This window comes from Passer domesticus, chromosome Z (assembly GCF_036417665.1).
Source record: "Passer domesticus isolate bPasDom1 chromosome Z, bPasDom1.hap1, whole genome shotgun sequence".
In the NCBI taxonomy this organism is placed as follows: Eukaryota; Metazoa; Chordata; class Aves; order Passeriformes; family Passeridae; genus Passer; species Passer domesticus.
This window is the reverse complement of record NC_087512.1, coordinates 25,639,956-25,663,505: the sequence shown is the minus strand read 5'-3', so window position 1 is coordinate 25,663,505 and position 23,550 is coordinate 25,639,956. Positions and strand designations below refer to the sequence as shown.

Here is a 23,550-nt window from a genome sequence, read left to right as displayed (position 1 = left end):
TGGGAGGGGGCAGAGCTGATCAGAGCCAAGCAGCACAGCAACACCGAATGACAAGGTCACCAGTCTCTGTGATGCAATCAGTGAGCAGCTGTTAACTGAAAGGATGCTGGTTTGAGCCCATCCACAGCTACACCTGTCTTCCTTACCTTAGCCAGGATTCTTTCACCCTGCTTGGTGTCAGCAGCCTTTGGAGGCCTGGTTAGTTGTTGGCCAGTTCACTGTAGATCAGATCAGTTCACTGTAGATTAGATCCACCACTGATGTGTGCCATACCTTGGTGCTGTCATGCTTGATCCCTTCTTTGCTGTACAAAACCTCCTGTAATTGTTAATGTCCATTTCTCCTTTTGCTATGTTGCATATCACTTTGTGTTGCTTTGCCTGGTAGACTGATGATAGAAGCACTGGCTTGTGCCTGATCTGGTGTTTTTGGTCCTTACAGTGCCACTCAGGTCTACTCAGGTGGCCATCTCATGGAGAAAATCAACAATCACACCTCCTTGGAGAGGTGATTTGTTGAGAGAGGAAAGAAAGGCATTTGCCCCTTCTTCTCCCCCAGGGCAGTCTCTCCCACCTTCTTGTAACACTACTATTCAGTTCCTTGAATATCCTTGCATAATTACTCTCTTCATACTAGTGTGTGTTGGAGGAGGTTTAGATTATTGTGAGTAACAATTAACAGCTAATTGGGAATGCCACACAGGGATTTGCCCAGAGGAATCAATTCTGAGGTGGTATCATGTGTGAAAGGAAGTGGACAGGTGCCTGTCCGGCTCTTACTGCCTCCAACGGTTTGGGATTTCATGCCTTAGCAGGAATGTAGTCCCAAGTAATTAATACACCATCTGAATGAAGGAGGGGAGCCTTGCCTGCCCTGATGAAACACAGGGATTTCCAGTACTATGTTGGGTCTGGCCCTTGCCTACCAAGCTGCCATCCAGTGCCCTCAAAAGAAAACAAAGGTTTCCTGACCAAGGAGCATCCAAAGGGACACTGAGAAGCTCTGAAATCACCGTAAGTGAAAACTCACTTAGCTGGACGTGTCACACCTTTGCTTAACCGGAGACCCAGCCCTCAAATATAATAATTGTGCCTGAACTCAAGGAAAGATGATGGAAATAGATGTTGATTTCGTTAGGAAGCGAAACAGCAGCTCCTTCTGAGGGGCAAAAGGGGGAAGATTCAAAAAGAGGCAGCCTGGCCTGTAGCAGGACAGGAAAGGGAAAATACAAAAATGACAACAGAAGCAAAACTACCTGGTGTCCATCTCTGAATGATCTCTTAGGTAGGCAGCAAGTATTCATCTGTCAGCAAGGTAAACACACCTTGCTCCAGTGTTGGGAAGATAGGGAAGCTCAGGGGAGTCCACCTCTAGGGACTAAGGGATTGACAAAGGGATCATAACAGAGGCAGCCACTCACAAGACTCTGAAGGTGGCTCTTACTGAGCATGAATGCAAAGTGTCTCCTCAAAGAAGATACTGCAAACCAGCAAGGCAAGTAAACTACCACAGAAGGTATCCAGTATCTGAGGGGGTGGTAGTAGAGTGGACTACAGTGACTTGACAACAACTAGGTCGCCAAAAATCTCAGTGACATCCTGTGCCCATGGTCCACGTGGCAGAAGATTGTACAGAGCTCACATACACTGGCTCCTGACCATGACAGACTCCAAAGGTCCAACTGTATACAGACAGCCCTGCCACCTGTGGCACTTCAAGGAGAACCTCTCTTCCTCCTCCCCATCAGCCCTACAGATATCTCAGCCAGCCATCTCAGTGGAAAGCCTGTTCCAACAGGCCTGTTGAGTCCCATTCGGGGCATTGTGGCTCACTGCTGAGGAAATACAGCCTGGTCTCCTTCATGACATGTGGACGTTCTCCCCACAATAGCAACAAGGATGAGTCTTTGAGAAATCTGTGGTTCACCCCTTCCCATTGTTCTTTTATTGCTAAAGATTAATTTATACACATTTTTGTAGAAGACAGAGGCTGTCATTTGTGGTTGGAGTAAAGTATAATGACAAGACTTTCTGGTTACATAAACCAGAGAATTCTGTAAATTTCTTCAACACATCTTTTAGAAATATCTTGCACTCTGTCTCTAGCATGTCAGAAGTTGCCTACAGTAGGTACTTATGTATCCCTACATTTCTGCAGGAAAGAAAGTAGGGTATATGAATAGAAAACCCCTTTTTATTTACGGGAATAAAAAAGTAAGGTGAATACATGAGATTGTGTGATCATAGTGTAAACTGTAAAATTAACTGATGAGACTTTTAATGTGGAATCCTGAGCCTGGTGTTTCTTAGGGTGCGAACTATAATTAAGATCTAAAGGCCAAAGAATTTCTCTAACCAGATCTACAGAATGTAAACTTGCAATGTCAGAGAAGAACAGGCACAAAACATTCAACTTAGAAGGATAACATGTCCCAAGAAACATACTAAGGAACATTCCCATATATGGAGGGCTTCCACAGTTACTCCATTATTTGCTACTGCGTTTCACCCACAGATGTCTGGATTTTCTTACTCTAATTTCTGTAAAAAAAACCCAAACATATTTGGGTATATATAGCTATGCAGACACTATACAACCCTCCTTTCAGACTCAAAGATTTACTTGAAGGTGAATGCCATTTTAGCTGCATTTCTTGTTAATGGTTTGGCCTTGTTTAATGATTTTCTTTAGGGTTTTTTTATATGTGTGTTGTTTAAGGTTCACTGAACCCACTATGGAGCAGGTGGACTTCTGCTGTGTATCATCATTTTGTGGCTGGGCTGACTAAAAAGTTCTGTTGTGGATGTGGCATAATGTACTGTTGAGAACTGTGGATATCCAGTTGTCTGGGCATGAATTTCAGCAGGGAAAAGGTTACTTGAGAGGATAATATGGGTGTGGGTTGCCAGACACATGAAGTCCTCTGTCCAAAGCACCTTGCTCTAAAAGGGAAGAGAGAGACTGAGCTTGTTGGTTTACAGTACATTAGAGGGGCATAACAGCAATCCTTTCCTGAGCCTTCCAGTTCCAGCTGGAACTTCTGCCTAGTTTTCCTGCAGAGATCCCATATGCTGTCTTGTCTGCCTGAAACAAAACTGGCAGATCACGCAGAAGTTAAATGATTTCCTTCTGCTCAGTATTTTCTCACCAAGGTCACCTCTTGTTGTGAATCGATTTTAGATCCAGCCTGTGAGCATGCTACTTTTAGGAGAAAGTTTGACTCAATGCACTTTTTTGGTGTCTTCAATTCAGAGGCAGGAAACCCCTCTACATCTGGCAGCTGATCTTGGCAATGTGGAGTTGGTGGAAGTGCTGCTGAAGTCAGGCTGCAATCTCAAAACCATGGATAAGGTAATTTGCATTCCTCACACATATAAGGATTACATTATTTTATTTTTTGTTCTATAATCTTCCTTACACAGGTGCATAAAGCACATGTTGCGAATTTTGTTTGCTAAGTAAAGCTAACCACAAAGGAAGTCTTTTAATATTGCTATGCCTGCAGCAGGTACAGATCTGATGGTTCTGGTAAAGAGCTGTAAAGTTCCCAAGCTCTGTGGTTTGAAAGACAAACACTGCATCCAGTGTTGTAATGTGTTTATACTTTGTAATGGTTTTGTTTTTATATCTCCTTATTTTTCCCAAATGGTTTACCCCTGATTGTACCTCCTCCCTCTACCTGTGTATTCCCCCTCCTTTGTTGAGGTCATCCCCAAATCCCCACCCTAGCTGTCTGTCAGTCACTCAGCATCCCATCCTTTCTATCTAGAATTTTCAGTCCGGGCCATTGAGTGAATAGCCAGAGACCAGGGGTCAACTCCCCGAGTGCTACCCTATATGCTTCCCAAATGTCCCTTCCCTAAGTTTTCACCCCTGAAGTTTCTTTATTGGTCAGCAAATTTATCTGCTTTTTTGGTTTATACCTCCCTTTAAATGCAACCTTGGCACCTCTCCCGGACACTCTGAGCAGGAGGCCCCCTGAGGTGTGGGAGCATCCACGAGCTCTGAATAAAACCTTGGATTAACCCCTGCTAAGAGTCAGCCCTTTCATCCTCTGCCTCTGCTGCAAAGGCAACTAGCCTAGGTGCCTTGGTACCCTTGGGGCACCAGAGAGTGTCCCCCCGCTGTCGGCCTTGTCGGGGCTGGCCAGGGTTCCTGGGGGGCTCCCAAAGAGATGGAGACATTCCAGAAATTTTTCATGGAAAATATGGCTTGCAGAGGGGAAAATGTCTTGTGGCTCCTTGTAATTGTGCATCTACAGCCAGGCTCAGTGCCAGAAGAGATGCAGCTTCACAGGTGCAGTGATGGAGAGTTTTCCCTTTAGCACTCCAGGTCATCTGAGAATCATGGTGACATTCCAGATTCATTCAGATGGATACTTAAACCCTGAGATGATGTTCTGCCTGAAAAATAGAAACAAAAATGGTAACGGCTGGAAGAAGTACCAGAGCAAAGTTACTGGGGAAGTGCTTTTGAAAGGACAGAGTACCAAACACAGTATTACATATTTTGCTAAATTACTGCAAGAGTGAGTGTTCCCTTTTACACTGTTACCACTTTTCTTGATATTCTGTATGACTGAGTTGAAGGATTTGATGTTTATTATGAGCAAAATCTTGCCTTTTTGTAACTTTAAAAAGTAACTTTCCTGCACAAAACTGTTCTGATGAGAAATGAAGCTTTACAGACTAGAATTGTCTTGTTTTGCCCTAGCCTGATATGAGGCCTGGGACTCTTGAGTGTGGGTTGCATGGTTGGTATGTTTTTGGGATGCTGAGGTAAGACGCTGCATTGTAATTAAGCCTTTCCATTTAGAATCACACCTACACTTGTCAAAGGGCTGCAGTTCTCGTAGTGTAGCCACAGCTCTCTTCACAGAGAGCAGGCAGGCACAACTTCCCAAGGGTATTTCCTGGGAATCGAAGCAAGGAACCTCAGAGAAATTCTTCTCTCTGCTCACTGCTCCTGTTGTTTTGCACATGTGGAATGTGTTAGGAAGATTGTTTACCTGAAGGGATTTGCCAGTTGGATTCTGCTGAGGATTGTTTTGATCCCTTGGCCAGTCACTCAAAGCTGTGTCCTGGCTGTCCCAGACAGTCACAGATTTTTCTTTAGTATTCTTTTACTGCCTCTTTAGTATAGTTATAATATAGTATTAATGTAATATAGTGTAGTTTTAATAAAGCATCCCATTGCTCAGCCTTCTGAATCAATGGAGTCTCAGATGCCAATCATTTGCCACGTTGGGGTCATCCTGCATACAATATTGTAGGGATCAACCCAGAATGAAATCTTGTCCACTTTAAACAACACCTTTGCTACTGGGAAGTTTTTTCAACATAGTCATATTCCAAAGGCAGACACAAAAAATTACTTATTGCCTATGACCTTAAGCACCTGCAAGTCTTTGGGCGAGGCAGTGCCCTTGTATTACAGCAACACTGATAGAGCTTGTTATTAAATTTGTCTCTGAGACAGTACAAGTTCTGATACAGGTCACCTTTCTGCATTCTGTTTTATTTCTTGGAGTAGCCTTTTCCTTGCCTATTTGCTGGGTGTGCCCCTGAGATCATCCTACTGCTGGGAACATATGCAAGTACAGCACCCTTTGAACTGAACTGGTGCTGAGATGCCAAAGTTGTTACTGTGCTTGCTGAACAGTAGACAGGAAGAAGGGGAGCCTGCTTTGATTGCACAGTATTTTTCTGGCCTCCATGCCCTGGCAGCAGTACTCAGTCTCCAGAGAACACCATGCATCTGCTCCTGTCAGAGGTCAGGAAATGCACTCTGTCTTTGGTTGTGAGTGCAGAGAGCTCCCCATGTGCAGACTGCTGTGCTGCGTGTGCATGCAGGATGCCAGCAGTGTCTACACTAGCACAGAGGTACAGAAATAACCCCCTTATCCACTGTATCTCTGCTCCTCTGTGAAATGCAAAGCACCTCTCCAGACCAGAGCTCAAGGAGTTCTTGTGGTCTCTGGACTCTTCACATATAAAATATGCCTATGCTTAAAAGATTTAATGAAATGTATGTTCATTGGCATCCAATGTGATGCTCTTCTAAAATCAGGTTAATTAGAATGATCTTGAGCACAGCCAGGAGCTAGAACTCAAAAGGTATATATTAGGGAACTTTATACTATCTGGAGAACTGAAATACCTTATAATTTAATTAATGAACCTTCTAATTAAGGGATTGGCTTCTTTAGATCTAATTTTCTAGAAATGCCTTGTTATGTGGAGAATAATGATAATATTTAAATTCCAGGCAGTTGCACTCAGTGCAGATCTGCTGAAAATAGACAATTGCAGAGAAATCCTTTTAGAGCCACCGTGATGCCTGTGCATCTAAGTGCTGATAGGAGAGAGGGTTCAGGTAGACTGAGCAAACCTCGGCAGCTGGTGTTGCAGCAATGGCTTTGAATAACTGTGGCTCCTTCTATACCCATGAAGCATCATCTTGCAGTTGTGCTCCTTTCAGGTCCAATGAGAAAGTAATTTTCTTTTTGTTCTGTGAGCCAGCTTACCATCAAAAACAAGGGACAGGTTTGCCTTTTAAGTTGGAGATTTAGAACTTTGCCAGCCTATCCATCTGAAATGCTAGTTTAACCACAGCATGGGAATTTGCTTTATTTGTTGTAGCTTGAATGTGGATGCAGGGACTGGAGTGTGCAAGCTGGTATGAAGTATGCAAGTCTGAGTGCAGGTTTCTGAAAGCAGCAGTACCTCACCAGAATTTTTTACTGGGGAGTTTAGTATGTGAGAAAGCCGACCACCTCTGGGCTGAGGTGATACAGCTTATGCAGAACATAGGACTTTGATTGTAGCTACCCAAAAGCCATGAAAAAGCGATGGCTCTGTAAACAGTCCCTGTGTTTTTCTTCTGTGACACACCCAAGATAATGTTCTTATTCACTGTCTCTGCTTTCAGCATGGGAAAACTGCACTAGCCATAGCATCAAGGAGCCATCATGCCCTCATTGTAGATATGATCATTAAAGCAGAAAGGTATTTTGCCATGAAACAGGTAAGAGTCATCTTTCATTAAACACAAGATACCTAAGGGAAAAGCTAGTTCTAATTTTGAGATGCCTTTTGGCTGAGGTGGTTCCTTTTGGCAGGCAGTAAGACTGGTGTTGATGAACAAAAGTTAGGACTGGGAATGGGAAAAGCCCATCCAGGCTTTATTCCTGACTAGCTGTAAAACTGTAAGCAGATCTTAGCATTTCCTGCCTTGTGCTCTACACATAAAGGGATGGAGAGAGTTTCTAAGTCAAATCCAAACTGTGCCATCAGTACCATGGCTGGGATAACATGGATCCATGTTGATTCCTGGATCCTTTGGTAGAGTAAAATCTATGGTTGAAAAATAGCAGAGTGGAGATGTCTGTGTGATTCCTTTGTTAGCAAGAGCACAGCTACTTCAACAGAAGCTTCCTCTTCTGTCCGTTGTTAGTGTTTATTATAAAATTAAAGCAATGAGAAGGAAAAGAACTTTACAATAAGTGTGAAGGACATGGCTTAGGTTGTCTGAATTTCTCACCTTCTTTCCCTTGTTGTTACTTAAATGTACACTGCATAGTGATGGGCTACTCTAAAGGGCTAAAAGTAACTGCCATATCTTTTTCTGATTTTGTTCTCACTCCTGCTTCCTGCTGAGTTAGCCAAGGGTATCAGCATACTGATCCTGTCTTGGTGCAGGTACAGGATTACCTGGTTTTACCACCCCACTCCTGTCCTGAGTGGCCAAATCCATGACACTAATGTTAAAGGGCAGGTAAATCACAGATCTAAATTAACTACTGTAAAAAAAGCCTCAATGAACACTTTGTATTGAGCATTTGATTTGCACCAGTTCAGCTGGAATTGTCAGGTCCTGTTAATTTTTCCCATTACTGTTTTGTTTGCTTCAAAGATGAATTAGAAGCAGTCTATTGCCACAGAAGACATAACAAGTCTGACAGCAGTAAGCCCATCATATTCTCAACATTTTGGCATTGTTCACTGAATTTTCTGAAGAAAAGGTGTTAAGCAGATGCCTTTCTGCAGAAGCACCAGAGATGTTGGGAAATACAAATATAAGTGTTTGTATCCTGTTGCCTGAAGCTGAGAGCACATTCTTTGGAACAGCTTAAGTCTTACGGCTATGGAATATGATGCTGGTGGCGTTACCATACTGGAATTACAGCATTTCGAACCATTATTTTAAGGACTGTCTTTTAGTTACATTCAGCTGACTTGTCATTTGTGACAAAGCATTAGTTACAAAAGGAAATGTCATGTAGCTGAGAGGAAGGGCACATGATACTGAAGTGTGACTGTCATCTCTCTGTTTGCCCTCTTTTCTATTTATCACTTCTACACAACCCTTCCCTATAATTGTCTAGGCTGGGTTTAAATGGATTTGAGGACAGCTGTTACTATCCCACCTTGCTGTTGCCTCAAAACACACTTAGCATCAAAGGGAAGCTGTGCTGCTGCAAAGGGTTTTTTTTTTTTGTTTGTTTGAGATTATTTTCCTGCGGCTTTTTTTTTTTTTTTAATTAAACATAAGCAAATGATCTAATCAGGGAGACCCTGAAGCTGTCCTGTAGGATATTCTAAACTTTACCTTGCATGTGTTAAGAAGCATGAAATAAAGTCTGCATCAGATGAATGGAACCAGAAATACAATGCTTAGTTACTAACTGTGACTCTTTTTCTCTGTAAGTCTCTTGTAAGGCTAGGAAATAACCCTGCTGTATTTTTCTGAATTTAATTTGGAATGAAGCACTTTATGCTTACTATTTTTAAAATGTGGCCTACTGCCATTTCATTTATTGCTTAGTATCTGCTTTGTCATCCTTTATCAAATTCGTAAAGAAATTTTTTCCCTTCGAAGATTTATTTGAAACAGGACTAGTACATAAATGTAATGAGATAGAGAAATAGCTGGAGCTTACCTACTTAGGAATGATCCTGGACACAGCTTATCTAGAATTGAAATAATTCGACAGGTTTTTGCCAAGGTGCTCAAACAAGAGGTAACCCCGTCACTCCTGTTCCAGGTGAGCCATGCATACAGTAGGAGCATCACTTTTAATTGGGAGGTAAAATCCATGTGATTTTGGTTTCTGTCTGATTTTACTTATGCAAGAATGAAACTAGATCCATGCTCAACACACAATGTGCACATTGGTGTTTAGACACTTTGCTGAATGGGAGTCCCTGTGGTGAACCTAATGGCTGATGGTACCAGCAAAGGATCTGGAAGTCCCCACTTCAGCCAAGTGAAGCCGACAGGGCAGAGGCAGGAACAGTTGAGCAGGCGCTGTGCTCATGGTGCCTACCCTCTCCCCAGAGAAAGATTAGTGCTTTGAGAAGCAAGAGAAAGGGTTAAGATCTGTGCCTGAAACTCAGCTGTGTTCTAAACACGACATAGACAGAACCAAGCAGTGTTGACACAACAGTTGCTGTTACTTTGCTTTTGTGCATCAAGTACCAGAGAAAGTGGCTTATTTTGCAATTAACTTAGTAGTACGTAGCAACAAACACTGGAACTCTTTGTTTCAGTTCTGTTTCTATGAGCAATACACAGTTCCTTTACAGGCACTGAGTCAAGCATCTGTCAGCAGCAACATCAGTACAGGACCTCACTGAGAAAAGGTTCCCAGCTCTGTTACACAATTTGTCATCTGCTTTTTTTTTCAGACACATCTAGCTCATAGTGGTAATGGGTCAGACTTCAGTGTGTCCTTCAAACAAGATCACAGCACACAGACCAAGCAAATCCGTTCCTCCCTTTGGAATCTCGCATACAACCAGTTAAAACCCCACGAATGGAAAAAACTGGCTTTATTCTGGAAGTTCACAGATGAACAAATTAAAGCTATTGAAGAACAGTGGACAGGTAACAATATCTGAATGGCCAGACACAATATGTAGGATAAAAAGCCCCCACAAGGAAGTGTTGCTTTTTAAACTGAGTATCCCATAGTGAAGGGGCACCAGCCTTGTCCCTGGTTCCTGGGAAGCAGTGCTGTAGCAGTACAGGACATTCTGCTCTCCCTCTTGGCCTGAAGGAACCTTCCTCTTGGGAGATCAAAACTAGAAGCCGTGAGCATCACAGAAGATTCTTGGGGGTCATGCTGCAAGTGAGGACCTGGGGAACCTCATGACACAGAGAAATTTTGCTCGTGCTCTGTCTGCACAGCTGCCATGAAACAGGAGTTCCTGGTTTCAGACCTCTCAAGTGCTGGGAAGACAGTACTTCTGCAGCACATATTGTACTTGTTACTGCTACTCCAGGGTGTATTTCCACAGCTTGGGGAAAAATGAAAGGAAAATTTAATTTTAATACGTATTAGGTGTTTTTTATGTCTTAATAGTAGTGTTAGGATAAAATGAGATTTTTTTTAAACTTTTGTAAGCTTCAGTCTTCATTTTTCTGCTAGATGAGAAATGTAGTTAAGAGTAAGGATTAAGTTTAAAACATCTTGGAACTTTTAAAGTGCAAAAGCACAAAATACACTGTTTCCACCATATTGAACAAATACTCTGTGTATTGCATAGGGAAAAAAAGTTACAAGGAACACGGGAACAGAATGTTGCTCATCTGGTTACATGGTACATTGCTGGCTCATCAGAATCCTGTTAAACATCTATATGAAGATCTGGTGGGAGCAGGACTTCAGCCTTTAGCTGGTAAGTTGATACAGAGCACATTACAGTGTCCTCTATGAGACTGCAGTGCCATGCTGAGGTCCCTGCTGCTGCTGGGAAGCTGTGGCTAGGGCAAGGGTTCTTTTCTGGGACTGCCCTCACTGAGGGGCGAGGCTGCTTGAGAAAAAGCATTTATGTCAGACTTAAGGTTTCTAAAGGAAGATGTGCGAACTTTGCTTCCCTCATCTCCTGTACACACAGTTAAATTGTGACTGGCCATCCTTCAGTTAGTCTGATCTTGGCAAAACAGAGCACACCAATCAAGTGTTTTCTCTTCTCTTTACAGAGAAGATCAGAGCTTCAGTTTGCATTGGCATGGACTCCAGGAAATGTGTCATTTCATGAGTTCATCAACATAACATGGCACATATGATGGAATTACATGCCAGAAGGAAAGTGGCTTTCAAATATCTTTTTGGGAAACAAAAAACATTTTTTGAAGTTGTACAACTTTTTCTACCCTAGAAGAACTTGCACTCCTGAAATGGTTACTTTTTTCTCAAATGCTTGCTAAACAGAAATGTAAAAAAATTAAGAATTAATGGCTGACTGGTAGCTTTTAACTGCTACGTAAGATTCACCACTTACAATTTCTACATCTGACCAAACACTGATAAAGCTATTCTGTATTGGAACTGCAAATTAAACTACTTTGTGTTTGATGTGAAATGTAAATAAGATGTTTTCTACATGAAAAAAATTAAATTTAGTAAATGAAAGTTATGCATATAAATCAACTAACACTTGGCAACTAACACTAAGCTGGCATCTGGCCTCATTTAGGATTCAGGTTTTTATGAATTCTTGCTAGGATTATGACAAATCTTTCTGCTGCAACATTTGATTTATGTAGTGAAGAAACACAAAAATGTCTTATGTAAACACCACGTGTGGCTGGCTGCAGAATTTTCTATCATGGTCTAACACTGTATACATACCCTCATAAGAGCATTTGATATTTAATACTTCACACATCTAGCAATTATTTACTTATTTATTGTTTATATTTTGAATTAATTTTTGGTAGTGTCCTGCTGACTATGTTTAAAGGCTTTCTTATTACTGAACGTATTTAATACCTGAAAAATTATGTAAATGTCTTAGTGATCTTCTTTATAACATAGCAATAGTTTTATTGTGTAATGTAGGAATTGAATTGCCTTTTCTATTTGCATATAGCTAGCATTATTTTGAGCTGAATCCTATTGTTTGTACTAAAAAAGTCATCTGTACCTTAGTCTGAAGTCTTACTTCAAACTGCCCACCTGTTTGCAAGCTTCTTTGACTCTGCTGCAGAGCATCCCAGGAATATGAAGAACAGACCAGTAAATCATAAAAGTTTTGGAATTAGGGATCTAAAATACAAATGCTTGGAACCCTACAGTATTCATCAAGTTCTACCACATTAGCTTGTAAAATGAAAATGTTTAAGAATTTGATGGACTGAGCACCTCACCTAGCCTAAACTGGACCGTGGGTGAGGAGGATGCTACCCTGCTGTTCTCCATTTAAATACAGTGTTGCAGGATATAATTAAGCTTCAAGCCAGCTATACTTACATGCATAAACAACTAAAAGTGTTTGTAAGAAAAAAAAAAATTCATTTTCTCTTGAACACAGATGTTAGTATCACTGGGATTAAACAAGAGATTCAGACAAAAATCACATTGTATCCTTTATTTAAAAAGTGTGCTAAAGATTTCTTAAATAAAAAGTATTTGTCCTAATAATAAAAGTTTGGAGGTAGAAAAACAGTTCAAGTTATTTTTTCCCCTCCAGGTTTTATTATAAAAGCACTTTTACTTAAAAAACCTTCTTTTTTTAGAAAAGGGTAAAAACATGATATGTACTTTAGGCCTTACTGCATCAAATCTGAAAAGACTGGGTAGTGGTACCTTGATTAAAAACCCCTACTGGTGAGCAAGATATCAGTCAGTCAACAACTTTTATTGACTGAACACTGGTATGAGTTTGAAGCACTCGCCCAGCTTGTCCTGCAGGTCTCGCAGTGGTAGAGCCAGAAGAATGAAGCACAGTTCGAGGATACTTAGCAGCAGTGGCTTGTGATATGGTTTGCTGAAAAGTAATCAGATACATCAAAACACTTAATGACACAAAAAGCCACATTAAAATAGCTCTAGGTGAGCTGTTGTTTAAAAAGAAAGACCTGCAACCTAGCAAACAGAAATACACTTATCAAGAAGAAAAAAATAAATGGCCATTCAACAGAAAGGAAAAAAACTTACTCTTTCTTATCTGTAATAGTCTTTTTAGAATACAAAGTGCTAAACTTCCAGTTACCTAAGTATTTTGGGCTTTTATCACCCCAGTTTTATTTCAAGGTTGGTTTGTTTTAGTTTTTTACTATACTGTTCACAGTTTTCCCCTGTAGAGCTAAGTTAATCATGCCAACTTTCCTTTTGAAGTATTTGCTATGAGGCAGTCCGTGAAAGATCTTTGAGAATAGAAGGTTTGCAATTTTATCAAGAATTAATTTTCTGCCCATAAAACTAGCCACCTTAGTGTAATAAACAGTATTCATTCTGCTTTTAATCAAGTTAAATTCTCTTCCCTCTCAAATTAACTCAAGACAACTACTTGACTTCAGATTTTTATTTGCAGAATGGGTATACAGAATGTATCTCCAGGGCTGTCACAGTTATTACATTTTCAGAAGTCAGTTTTTGTTTCAGTAGTTCAGGTGCTTTCCTTGTCACACTAGTCACAAAATCTGAAGCCAGAAACTGTTCTTCATGAAATAATTACCACACTGAATCTCTAAACTCCTAAGAACATAAAATTTAAATATTAATTTCTGCTTAGGAACCCAAATTCTTGAAAGCAGCAAGCCACACAGCTGTGAGTCATAGCAGGAAATGGGGGCCTTTTCTGCTTTTGGTACTGCCATGATGGTGAGGAATTGAGGGTGCTTGGGAAATTGGGAACAGACAACCAGGACAGGTGACCCAAACTGACCAGAAGGATATTCCAGACCATGTGGCACCAAGCTCAGTGCATAGAGTGGGGGCAAGAAGCAGGAAAGGGGGGGACATTTGTAGTGATGTCATTTGTCTTCCCAAGTAAGCATTTTGCATGAATGGGGCCCTGCTCTCCTGGAGATGGCCTGTGCATGGGAAGCACTGAATTAATTCCTTGTTTTGCTTTGCTTGTGTGCACACCCTTTGCTTTCCCTATTAAACTGTCTTTTTCTCAACCCAAGATTTCTCCAGCTTTCACCCTTCTGATTGTCTTCCCAAACTCTCTGGTGGGGGAATGAATAAGTGGCTGTGTGGGGCTTGGCTGGTGCCTGGGGTTACACCATGACTCTTCCTCAGCCATGCCTTCTACACAAAGACAGTAAGTAATGTTTGCTGCTTTCAACAGGCCTCAAGTCTGAGCTTTGTCTAATACCTCTTGACAAGGTAATTTTTCTTCAAACCACTACCAGATGTGCTGTAATAAAAATACTTTAAGAACATAAATACACAATCTGATTTACCTGAGTGACTGGATGGTGCTTCTCAACAATAACTGAACTCATGGGTGGAGCGACTCCCATCACTGCTAAACCCCCAGACGCTCTGGATTTTTGTCCCATATCAGCTCGACCTGTGATTCGAGCAGTGATTGTTCTTCCTGCTTTCTGTTGTGCAGATGTTATTACTTTTGGCATGGGCTAGAAATAAATTAAATATTAATCAGTAAAAAATTCTAAACATAATATTTACCATGCTAGGTGTTTCTGCTCAGTTTTATCTGCCACATGCCTAAATGGAACATGTGATGTTGTAGGTAGTCCAGTTACACTACACAGGACTGAATTTGCTCCACCTGGCTGCAACCAGGATTACTCCATTTTTTCTACTTATGTGATAGCATTTCAAGTAAATGTCTGAGGGAAGTAAGACTAATTTGACAAAAATCAAGAAGCATGGATAGTTTAGCTTTGCTTGCTGACTGCATGCTTGAGTGACAGCTGAGGGTACTTCCATCATTGTGGAAATCCTTTCTAGCAATGATAGAGCAGATAAAAACCCTCCCATGCATACTAAAATGCATCTTTCTCTGACAGCTGATAGCAAACTGTGTCAAATCTGGAAAAGAAAGGAGGGCAGTTTAGCACAAAGCACAGAAAAGGGAATGAGGGAGAAATTTCAAAGAGCAGGATAATCAGACAAAGCACTTTCCATAACAAAAGGTTATCAAGTCAAACACCGATTGTTGCTGTTGCATTATACCTGAGTACACTCTTCTATTCTTCACTTTGCCACTCTGCCCTACCTACAAAAAGGATTTAAAACTGCTCCTAGCGTAAATGAGTTCATATAACATAAATGACACTTCAAGCCAGTGTCTTCATGTTGCAGTTTGTCTGGGAGTCCCCAGGGGTGTCCCCTAAGCTGTGGGTTCGCTGGCAGCAGCAGGCAGGCAAGGAGACTCCTCACGGCTTCTGAGGGTGCTGATTAGATGGGGGTTTATTGGGGTCCCACCCCCGGGAGCAGCATGGTTACTGAGGGGGAAGGGGGAAAGGGGGAGAGAGGGACAGTCCAGGGAGAAAAGGGCCAAGAGAGGGTCTCTTCTCCCTCGCACAGCTTAACAGGGAGATCCAAGGTGGGAGTGGAATAAGATTCGGGCCAATGGGATTACAGACACATGATACTTCAGGGGAAGATCACAGGCTTGGAATAAACTCTACATTTTTGAGGGGTCAGGCAGTGAATACCATTTAACTAAATATTAAAATGTAACACCACATCTTCATACTGCTATGTAAACTCTATGGCAGTGTCCTCAACTATATACCTGTGCTGCTCTGAGAAATGCACAAATAACAATACCCAAACTATTATTTGTTATGATTATGGTCTAAAAGAAGGAAAAAAGTTAACTTTAGCACGTTACCAGTTTTTGGGTTGATGTCACACCAGATCCTGATGTCGTGCTAGTGACAATAACTGGAGAATCAGAATCTAGCCTTGTCTCAGGAGTGCTTGCATGAGCCAAGTGGCAACAAAACTGAAATGAAACCAGAGTTTATACAGAATGAGTACAACTTTCTAGAAAATACAGTTTTACTCCTTAGATAGCCAGTTTTTTTACTATCCCAATTACCCTTTTAATTGTAATGTCTTTACAGATATTTTATCTCTAGTGTTACTGTTTATTGTCTAATATAAAATTAGTTGTCTAAAAATTGTAGAAATGGTGTGAATAACATTTATCGGTATTAGAATGAAAAGTCAGTAGAGAGGCATGTACATCATCTCTGCTCTAACCTACTCTCTAGCATGATACTGTTTTACAGTGGCAAAGTTTTCAGGATGACTCCAGGGCAGATGCAAAACAACCATGCTCCTAAATGATCTTGCTAAGTTGGTATGAAGGACAATAAGCTGAGTTCCCTCAATGTCTGTATGCGTTACGCCCGCTAAAAAAGAAGTCTGAAGTCAAGCCAGCTTTTCATCTTTCGAGACTAAATTCAGGTTTTTAAAAAAACCACTCTTAACAGCTTTTTTCCAGAGAGAAACTTAGAGAGCAAATTATACTTATTGTAGTGACCTTGTCTTCATTGGTTTAATGCATTTTCACTAAAATAAAAAAAAGAGCTTAATGAAAGTACAGTAAGCCACAGCAGCTGTGCCCCATTCACAATGCAGTCTGAACACACCTGCAGGTTTCCTTTTAGATCTGGACTCTCTTCAAAAAAGCCCCATTCAAGGAATTTCTCTTTTGTCACTAGGAAATACAATTCCGTTCCAGTTTTCCAGCTACATGCTTACCATGCTTTCCGTCTGAAGAGCAGCTGCTGGTGGAGGTGGTGGTGGGGGTTGATTATATTGTGAAGGAGGTGGCCTTCCTGCACCAGTGGCAGCGTGATCATTTCTCCTGCTTCCTGTATCTATTATTAGAAACACAAAGTAAGGGATAAGCACATAATCTAGCTAAACCTAAGGGGTGGGGATATGGGGGAAGATAAGTTACAACAAAAAAATTAATATTTCTTTGGGATTTATGTATAATCTAAATAATTTATGTATAATCTAAAAAAGAGCAGGCTGTTCTTTATAGAGATAGGTAGGCAGACAGATATAAACAAACATTCTTATATTTTAACCTCTTTTGAGATGCTTATAAATGTTTTTCAAGGAACTTGTTTCTCTATGTCTCAACATCCCTGTGGCACGTCACCTAATTGTAGTGCAAAGAATTGTAGTGCAAAGAAGCAGTTCTTCCTACTGCTTGCAAAACTAAAATCAGCATGCAAGAGATGCTCTTGTCCTAAAACACAAAATCCAGTTTAGATAGTAAAACACAAAGGTCATGTGCTCATTCCAGGAACTAGAGTGACACCATGTGGTAGTTGTGTTTGGTTTTTTTAATTAGCTGAAATAAGTCGGAAAAATAAAAGGAAGGTTCTTGCAATCTGTGCAATAGTTGTAGATGTCAAGAGTAAAAGGATACCAGAATGTGCATTTTGTACATATCTATGTGTGTACACACACGTTAAGCTTAAGCACAGACAGGACCAATTCACAGTTACAGATCAGTAAGATCTGATCTATTTTACTGAAGAAAAACAGTATTAGGACTTCTTGCTTATAGAAGTTATGAATTCCTGTGGCATCAGTGTTCCTTTAAATACATGAAGAGGTTAAAATAATCTTAATATACTACTAACTAAAAAAAGTCAGCAAATTAGGCAGGTAACTTTAACACGATCAACACTGACACTAAATATTATGAAACCATTGAGTTTGTGATACATGCACACTATTAATAAATACTATAATGATGTATTTACCTTTAGATTTTGTGTATATTAAATGTACATTAACATAACCTAATAATAAATTTGTAAAGGGGTGAAATTCTGCATTTTATGTCCAATGACAGTAGGTGGCACTGCAGTGTTCATATAAATTTATAATTGCTGACTGATTCTGGCACATGGAAGTTTTGATGTCCTCAGATCAAAAGACTAGAAACAAATCACAGTCATCTTCCCTGATATTTGCAGTCCTCCATGTCCTGATCACTGTTCTAACTGATTAAGAATGCAGATCAACAGTTGCTCAACCATATTAAACAATTATGTAACTAACTTCATTAAAACCACCATCTGGCTGTAAGCAAAAGATAGTATGCCTGGGGCAGGGGAGGAGGTGGTACCAGGAGGTGGAAGCTGGTGACCTGCTCGGGACTGAGTACAACAGAGTCTGTGAAATATTACGAAGCCTGATTAAAAAGCATAATAGTGGACACACAAAGAAATGAGTTACGGATACCCTAACATCCAGCACAACAAAATCTTTAGGTGTTGTGCTGGTGTAGAGTTATCAGTTCCAGCTTAGTAGAAATCAAGCAAAGTCTTTGGTCCATGAAAATAAAGGGTTGGTCACAACTCCTATAGAGCTCAGTTTTCTTTATTTCCTTACTACTTACTCTCATTTTTATAGGTCTACAGAAAAATATACTTTCACACCAGTCAATTAACCTTCATTATTAGGGAGACCTGGTGTCTGCTGCATGTTTTTTGAAAACAACGGACAAACAAATAAAAGATAATGCTTCCAGATACAATAATTCTTAATTAGTACCACAGTGAAAAATAAAGTACTGGGAAAATGCCCTGTAATTTTATTCCCAAACCCAGTATCTTCAAGAAATCATTCATTCTTAACCTTCTATAAATACTGATCCTAAATTTTTACTAGCACACAGCTACTACACTTTGCTAATGTCATATTAATTTCTTAAGCAACTGCAGAAATACCACTTATGTTTAACAGGCTTAGACAGCTGCCTAGGTAAGTATCTGCTTACATCTTCTTCAGGTTTTTATTTCCTCTTTTTATCTACCTTTTTGATGAAGAATTTCTCTAAAGTAGTTCAGAAACTTCTGTGTAAGACTGTTAAATTTAGCAACTGAAGTTACTTGTCTAAAGCTATTAACCACTGCTGCCAGTACAGATAATTGGTGAGCCACATGTATAGCTGTGGCACTCCTGCTGGCACAGCTATTTTCTCTTTAACCTAGGCTGCTGCACCAGCATGATTATTATTCCCACTGCTATGGATTGTCTCAGTCTGAGAGAGTGATTTCATTATGTCTGTAAGCATGTGCAGCGCTTCCCTGTGTAGCTGCACAGGTTTTACAGGTATGCTGCTGATAAAAATAGACAGGTGTTTCCTGTTCTGGCATGGAGTTACAACTAAATACAGAACCTGAGAGATTTGCTTGCCCTTTTTACATTCAAAAGCAGGATTAAGAAAGAAGGGAGAGCTGTCTGGGAATAGCTGATTCATGGCACACTGAGATTCCAGAGTATAAAGGAATTTTCAAGATTTGGTCTTCACTGCTCCATAACCTGATGTTTTAGGAAGTTTGCCACCTTTGACTTCCTTTTCTCCCTTCAGCTGCAGGCTACCATTCTCCCAGCAATGTGGGAACAATAAAGAGAACATGTTCCTCCTTCAGGTACAGCAGTATGAAGTCCAGCATCAGAGTACTTCTCAACATATTCAACAGGACGTATTAAAGCAATAAAAGTTTTATAAACTCTGTATTGCCAAAAATTTGCAAATTAAAAAAAAAAGAGAGAAAAGGAACTCCATTGAAAAAAACCCAAAAGTTCCCAAACAAATCCAACAAAAATGCACACACACTACCAGATTTAACCAGCTGCTCATACTAACCAGGATCTGGGCTATTTTCCTTGCTTTGGAACATGGTCATGGCTTCCAGATTCAAAGCACATACACCACGCATAAAGGCTTTCTTCATGGTGTCTTCATAATGATCTCTTTCAGTATGCAGTCGCAGAATCTCAGCTCTTGTCAGTTCCAAAGCAGCAGTTAACTATGGAACAGAATGAGGAAACAGGTCTCTCTTACTTCCGAATGCAAATTACAAACATACTAATCAATTAACCTTAAAAATAATTTACTGTATTTACAAAGATAGAGGTTTTCACTTGAAAATCTCTGCTTCACTAGAGATGAACAGCTCATTTTAGTTTTGTTGTAGCACAGCACAATATTAATAATAGAGCATATCAAGGACAAGACTGTTCAAAAGGACTGTCAGACTCTGCCTAAGCAGAAATATATCTTGCAAGCTTTTGTCTTTTAGAAGCTGGCATCTGGCACAACCCAGATCTCTGCAGAAACATGGGTTCATTCAACAGAAGAGCAAGTCTTCTCTAAAAATTATTTAAGTATAAGGGTAAATTTTCATCACCAGTCTCACTTCTCTAGATACTGTAAAAAACTAAAAATGCTGAGAAAATATCAGAGCAAGTTGCTGCTTATGGTTTTTGTGCTGTTAAGACACATTTGGTAATCCTGTTCTTAAAATTCTAGGTTTAATGCTGAAATACAAAGCTCTTGAAAGTAATATTTTAAAACTGATTACTTAGTACGCACCAACGCACAATTGTGTTGTTGACAATTGGTTGACAAGTTCACCTTAAGATCTGAAAATTCTTTAACAAGCTTATTTAGTGAGCTAAAGAAAAATCAAACTTAATTTCAGCCTTTAACAGAATAGCTATTAAAAAAAAATATTGTACTCATCATGATCATTCAAAGAAATAATCGTCTTCTATTTCCATTGTCTCCTTCATTAAGGCCTCAAAATGCATAGCCCATACTAACAATGCTGTTAGAAAACCAATGGCATTCCCATTAGTAGGCAAACAAAGATTTGCCTTATTTCAGGAAAATACAATTTATTCCACCTGTGCCTGCAGATTGGCAACATTTTATATCAGATGCAGGGAGAAAAAGGCATGTCTAAAAACATAACAGAGATCTTAGATCCATTCAGATCTATTTGCATAGTTGGGAGCTCTGTTCTACTTGAAAATACTCATGTTTGTTAGGTTTGTAGAGAAAGACATGCTTTGGAGGAACAGGGGTTTGGAGTCAAGGAGCAAAAGAAGGAAAGAAAAATTAATTTTACCTCTGTAATTTTCTCTTCATAATCATTGGTGAGCTGAACACACACATCTTCTGCCCTTAACTGACAGGCTCTTGCTACTTTGTCTTTCCATCTTTCTTCACTAACAGAGCGCCATGCGGCCCACACTTTCTTCATCAAAGCTGTCTGGAAATGTGTATCTGCCATTCTAATTGCATATTCCTTAGGAAGTAAATACAACCACATCATACAAAAGTTCACTGTTGTTAAAAAGTTCAGCACTCTACTGTGGATGATTGTTTTACAGCTTATTACACAGACCACTCTAGGAACCCCTGAAGTTAAGTTCCTGCAGTGAAGTGTTACACAAGCAGCGTCAGCAGCTCAGTGTTGCCTCTGCACACGTGCCATGGCACATTACTGTCCTCACCATGAGAAAACGTATTTGTGAACTCCTAGGTTACACACAACAGTGGTCGTACTCTTTGTTTAATGACACTCAAACAACAACGTCACATACACAGTGTAAAGAGACGTATGAAGCCGTTTGTTGGGTATGTGGCACATTTGGATTCACTGCAGGAATCATATAAAACCTGCAATCACAGATTGCAGATAGTTACTGTAAAACACTTACCTTTTGAATAAATTTAGACTTCAGGACTGTTTAAAAACTACTTTAAAGCAACTCTATATTTCAAAATAGTCAGCAGACAACAGTTTTTTTCCCATTCCAGAGAGTGTTCTGACAGCAACATTCCTTTTAGAACTGATATTTTCAAACTGTTATTTGACATTGTCAAACACATCAAAACAGAAACACCATGATTTCTTCAAACTGTAACAGGAACTGCAGCAGCTCTGACTCTTTTGAGTTCAAAGGTTTAATTTTCACTGCATTTTGACTTTGTGCACATACCTCTTGTTTGGCTTTAACATGCTGAATCCGCCACAGTGTAAACTTTCTCATCAACATTACTCTCTCCTTTTGCTTTTCTAATGCTTGGGTCAAGTTTGTAATTACCTGCAAAAATATTCATTAACACTATTTCAATATCTATGATCACTGTAAGATCAAAGAGAATGTCTTTATGTCTCAGTTATTTTTCACTTAAAGCATTTGCTTTTAACAGATGCTTTCTATTGAAACTTCCCCTTACTGTAATCAAGTAAGAAACAATAATCAGAGTTCAAATGAGAAGTAAAATTCCTGTGGCTTTGACACTCAGATTGTGGCACTTCCATTGTGTAGTTTTAGGAAAAGTTCAACTGAATTGTTATTTCCTCCTACATTTGGTGGTTTCTGAGCTACCTTCTCATAATTAAATGTTAACGTAGCATAACATCAGAAGAACCTATTATTTCAAAGAGAATTTTAATAAATCAAAACCATTTATACAGAAGTTTGTTTCACTTGTCTGAAAAGAATAAACAAGCTAAGTCATTGTTATAAACCAGAAAAACCTTATTAGAAATTGTTACTCTCTTTAGAAGTTCTCATGAAAGATACTATATAAGCTTATAGCAATTAAAACATTTGAGAGCAGGATGTCGTACTGGACAGAGACTGCAATCTCTGGGGACTTTTACCAGCAATCTCTAAATTTTATGAGTACGCATAAACAGCTGAGGTTCCCCAACTAAAAATTAAGGCAGGTATGATGCAAATTTGGTAGACCAAATCTGAATATTACTCCCTACTTCTGCCTAACTTCTTAAGCTAGATCCTGCCATCAGCCATATATGAGCAACTCCAGTGGTTGACAGTGACCTATCCTGGGACTTTGGGCAATAATGCAAATATTTTAACTCTGCATAAATATTGTTGAGAACAATATTTTATGACAATACATGCTAGCATATGTTAACATTACATTGCATTTATTACAAGTAATAATTATTGAACATGCATCAATTTAATGAATGATACCTAAAATAAAAAATAAAACAAATTAAATTAATATATTAACTACTTTTGTTGAAAAAGTGTCATAAAAATCAAATTTCAAAGCTGCATACATACTGCTACACACTAGAAGTCTTAGCCTAAGTCTGTTTTTGTTAATTAGCATACTTTTGCAAATAAAAAGCATTTAAGATTTACAATGTGAGATAAGAATCTAATAGTTGTACTATTTGTGAGGCTGATGGACCTTGGTCTATGTCCATATCAGGATACAGCAGATTTCATAATTATGGAATGATATGCAGAAGCATGGAAGCACTGCCACCTTCCATTCAGGTGGCAACAATAGTCATTTTCTATTCAAATGTTTGTTTTTTGTTTTGTTTTTTTTCTTAGAAGCAGAACTATAAAATTGGCTGAAGAAATAATTTCTTTGGCAGCAGAAAACAAAATAGGGCTTTTAAAGTATCGTTGAGAATTATGGCACATTAAATATGACTGACATACAATGATATTCAACAGAATTAGATGTTTGAAAGGTATAGGCTGAAATAACCATGCACAAGGTACTAGTTACATGGTACAAGACTAATCCAGTTATTGTAATGTTACAACATTTCTATTTGCTTGGTAAGATTAGTCTGTTTCCAAACGAACAGAGAACACCATATACATTCACATTTTAACGCCTGTAATGTATGTTTTTTAAAAATATAAGTAGGATTTAGAAACCCAAACTCCATTAAATGTTCTCAAATACTAGGTTATATGTTCAGGGTGGCAGTAAGAAGACTCAGTTATGTTGTGTGATTGTAAAACTGCCAAGATTTTATATCTGCTTTCACAGTTCTGGTTAATTTTCAAGTTGTTTGCACTGCTGCCAGCAGGAAAGTGTAAACCAGAGACTCCAAATGTCCAATCTTATGAATAGGCACAAATGTAGAATTCCTAAGAATCTTAAAATAGAGGCTCCTCAACTTTATGAGACTGCTGCCCATTTAAAACTGAGGTAAACCAATCTA

General features: G+C 39.5%; 2 protein-coding genes across 18 annotated transcripts in view; one reads left to right on the top strand and one right to left on the bottom strand.

Moving 5' to 3' along the window:
- ANKDD1B (ankyrin repeat and death domain containing 1B) overlaps positions 1 to 19,265 on the top strand; it is a 35,649-nt gene extending 16,384 nt beyond the window's left edge. For 10 of the 13 annotated variants that reach the window (XM_064403376.1, XM_064403379.1, XM_064403373.1 and 7 more), the window contains 5 exons: positions 3,253 to 3,351; positions 6,931 to 7,026; positions 9,690 to 9,888; positions 10,551 to 10,682; positions 19,119 to 19,265. In XM_064403376.1, coding sequence (XP_064259446.1) covers positions 3,253 to 3,351; positions 6,931 to 7,026; positions 9,690 to 9,888; positions 10,551 to 10,682; positions 19,119 to 19,240 — 648 coding nt within the window. In that variant the 3' untranslated portion in view covers positions 19,241 to 19,265. Of the gene's footprint in view, positions 1 to 3,252; positions 3,352 to 6,930; positions 7,027 to 9,689; positions 9,889 to 10,550; positions 10,683 to 10,986; positions 14,250 to 19,118 lie in introns of those variants that run through there. The other 3 variants (XM_064403378.1, XM_064403371.1, XM_064403369.1) reach the window with 2 other exon arrangements.
- POC5 (POC5 centriolar protein) overlaps positions 12,627 to 23,550 on the bottom strand; it is a 34,078-nt gene continuing 23,154 nt past the window's right edge. For 4 of the 5 annotated variants that reach the window (XM_064403363.1, XM_064403364.1, XM_064403361.1 and 1 more), the window contains 7 exons: positions 21,542 to 21,646; positions 20,665 to 20,844; positions 19,398 to 19,560; positions 16,481 to 16,599; positions 15,603 to 15,716; positions 14,200 to 14,376; positions 12,627 to 12,776 (listed from right to left, as the gene is read on the bottom strand). In XM_064403363.1, coding sequence (XP_064259433.1) covers positions 12,633 to 12,776; positions 14,200 to 14,376; positions 15,603 to 15,716; positions 16,481 to 16,599; positions 19,398 to 19,560; positions 20,665 to 20,844; positions 21,542 to 21,646 — 1,002 coding nt within the window. In that variant the 3' untranslated portion in view covers positions 12,627 to 12,632. Of the gene's footprint in view, positions 12,777 to 13,298; positions 13,487 to 14,199; positions 14,377 to 15,602; positions 15,717 to 16,480; positions 16,600 to 19,397; positions 19,561 to 20,664; positions 20,845 to 21,541; positions 21,647 to 23,550 lie in introns of those variants that run through there. The other variant, XM_064403365.1, reaches the window with a different exon arrangement.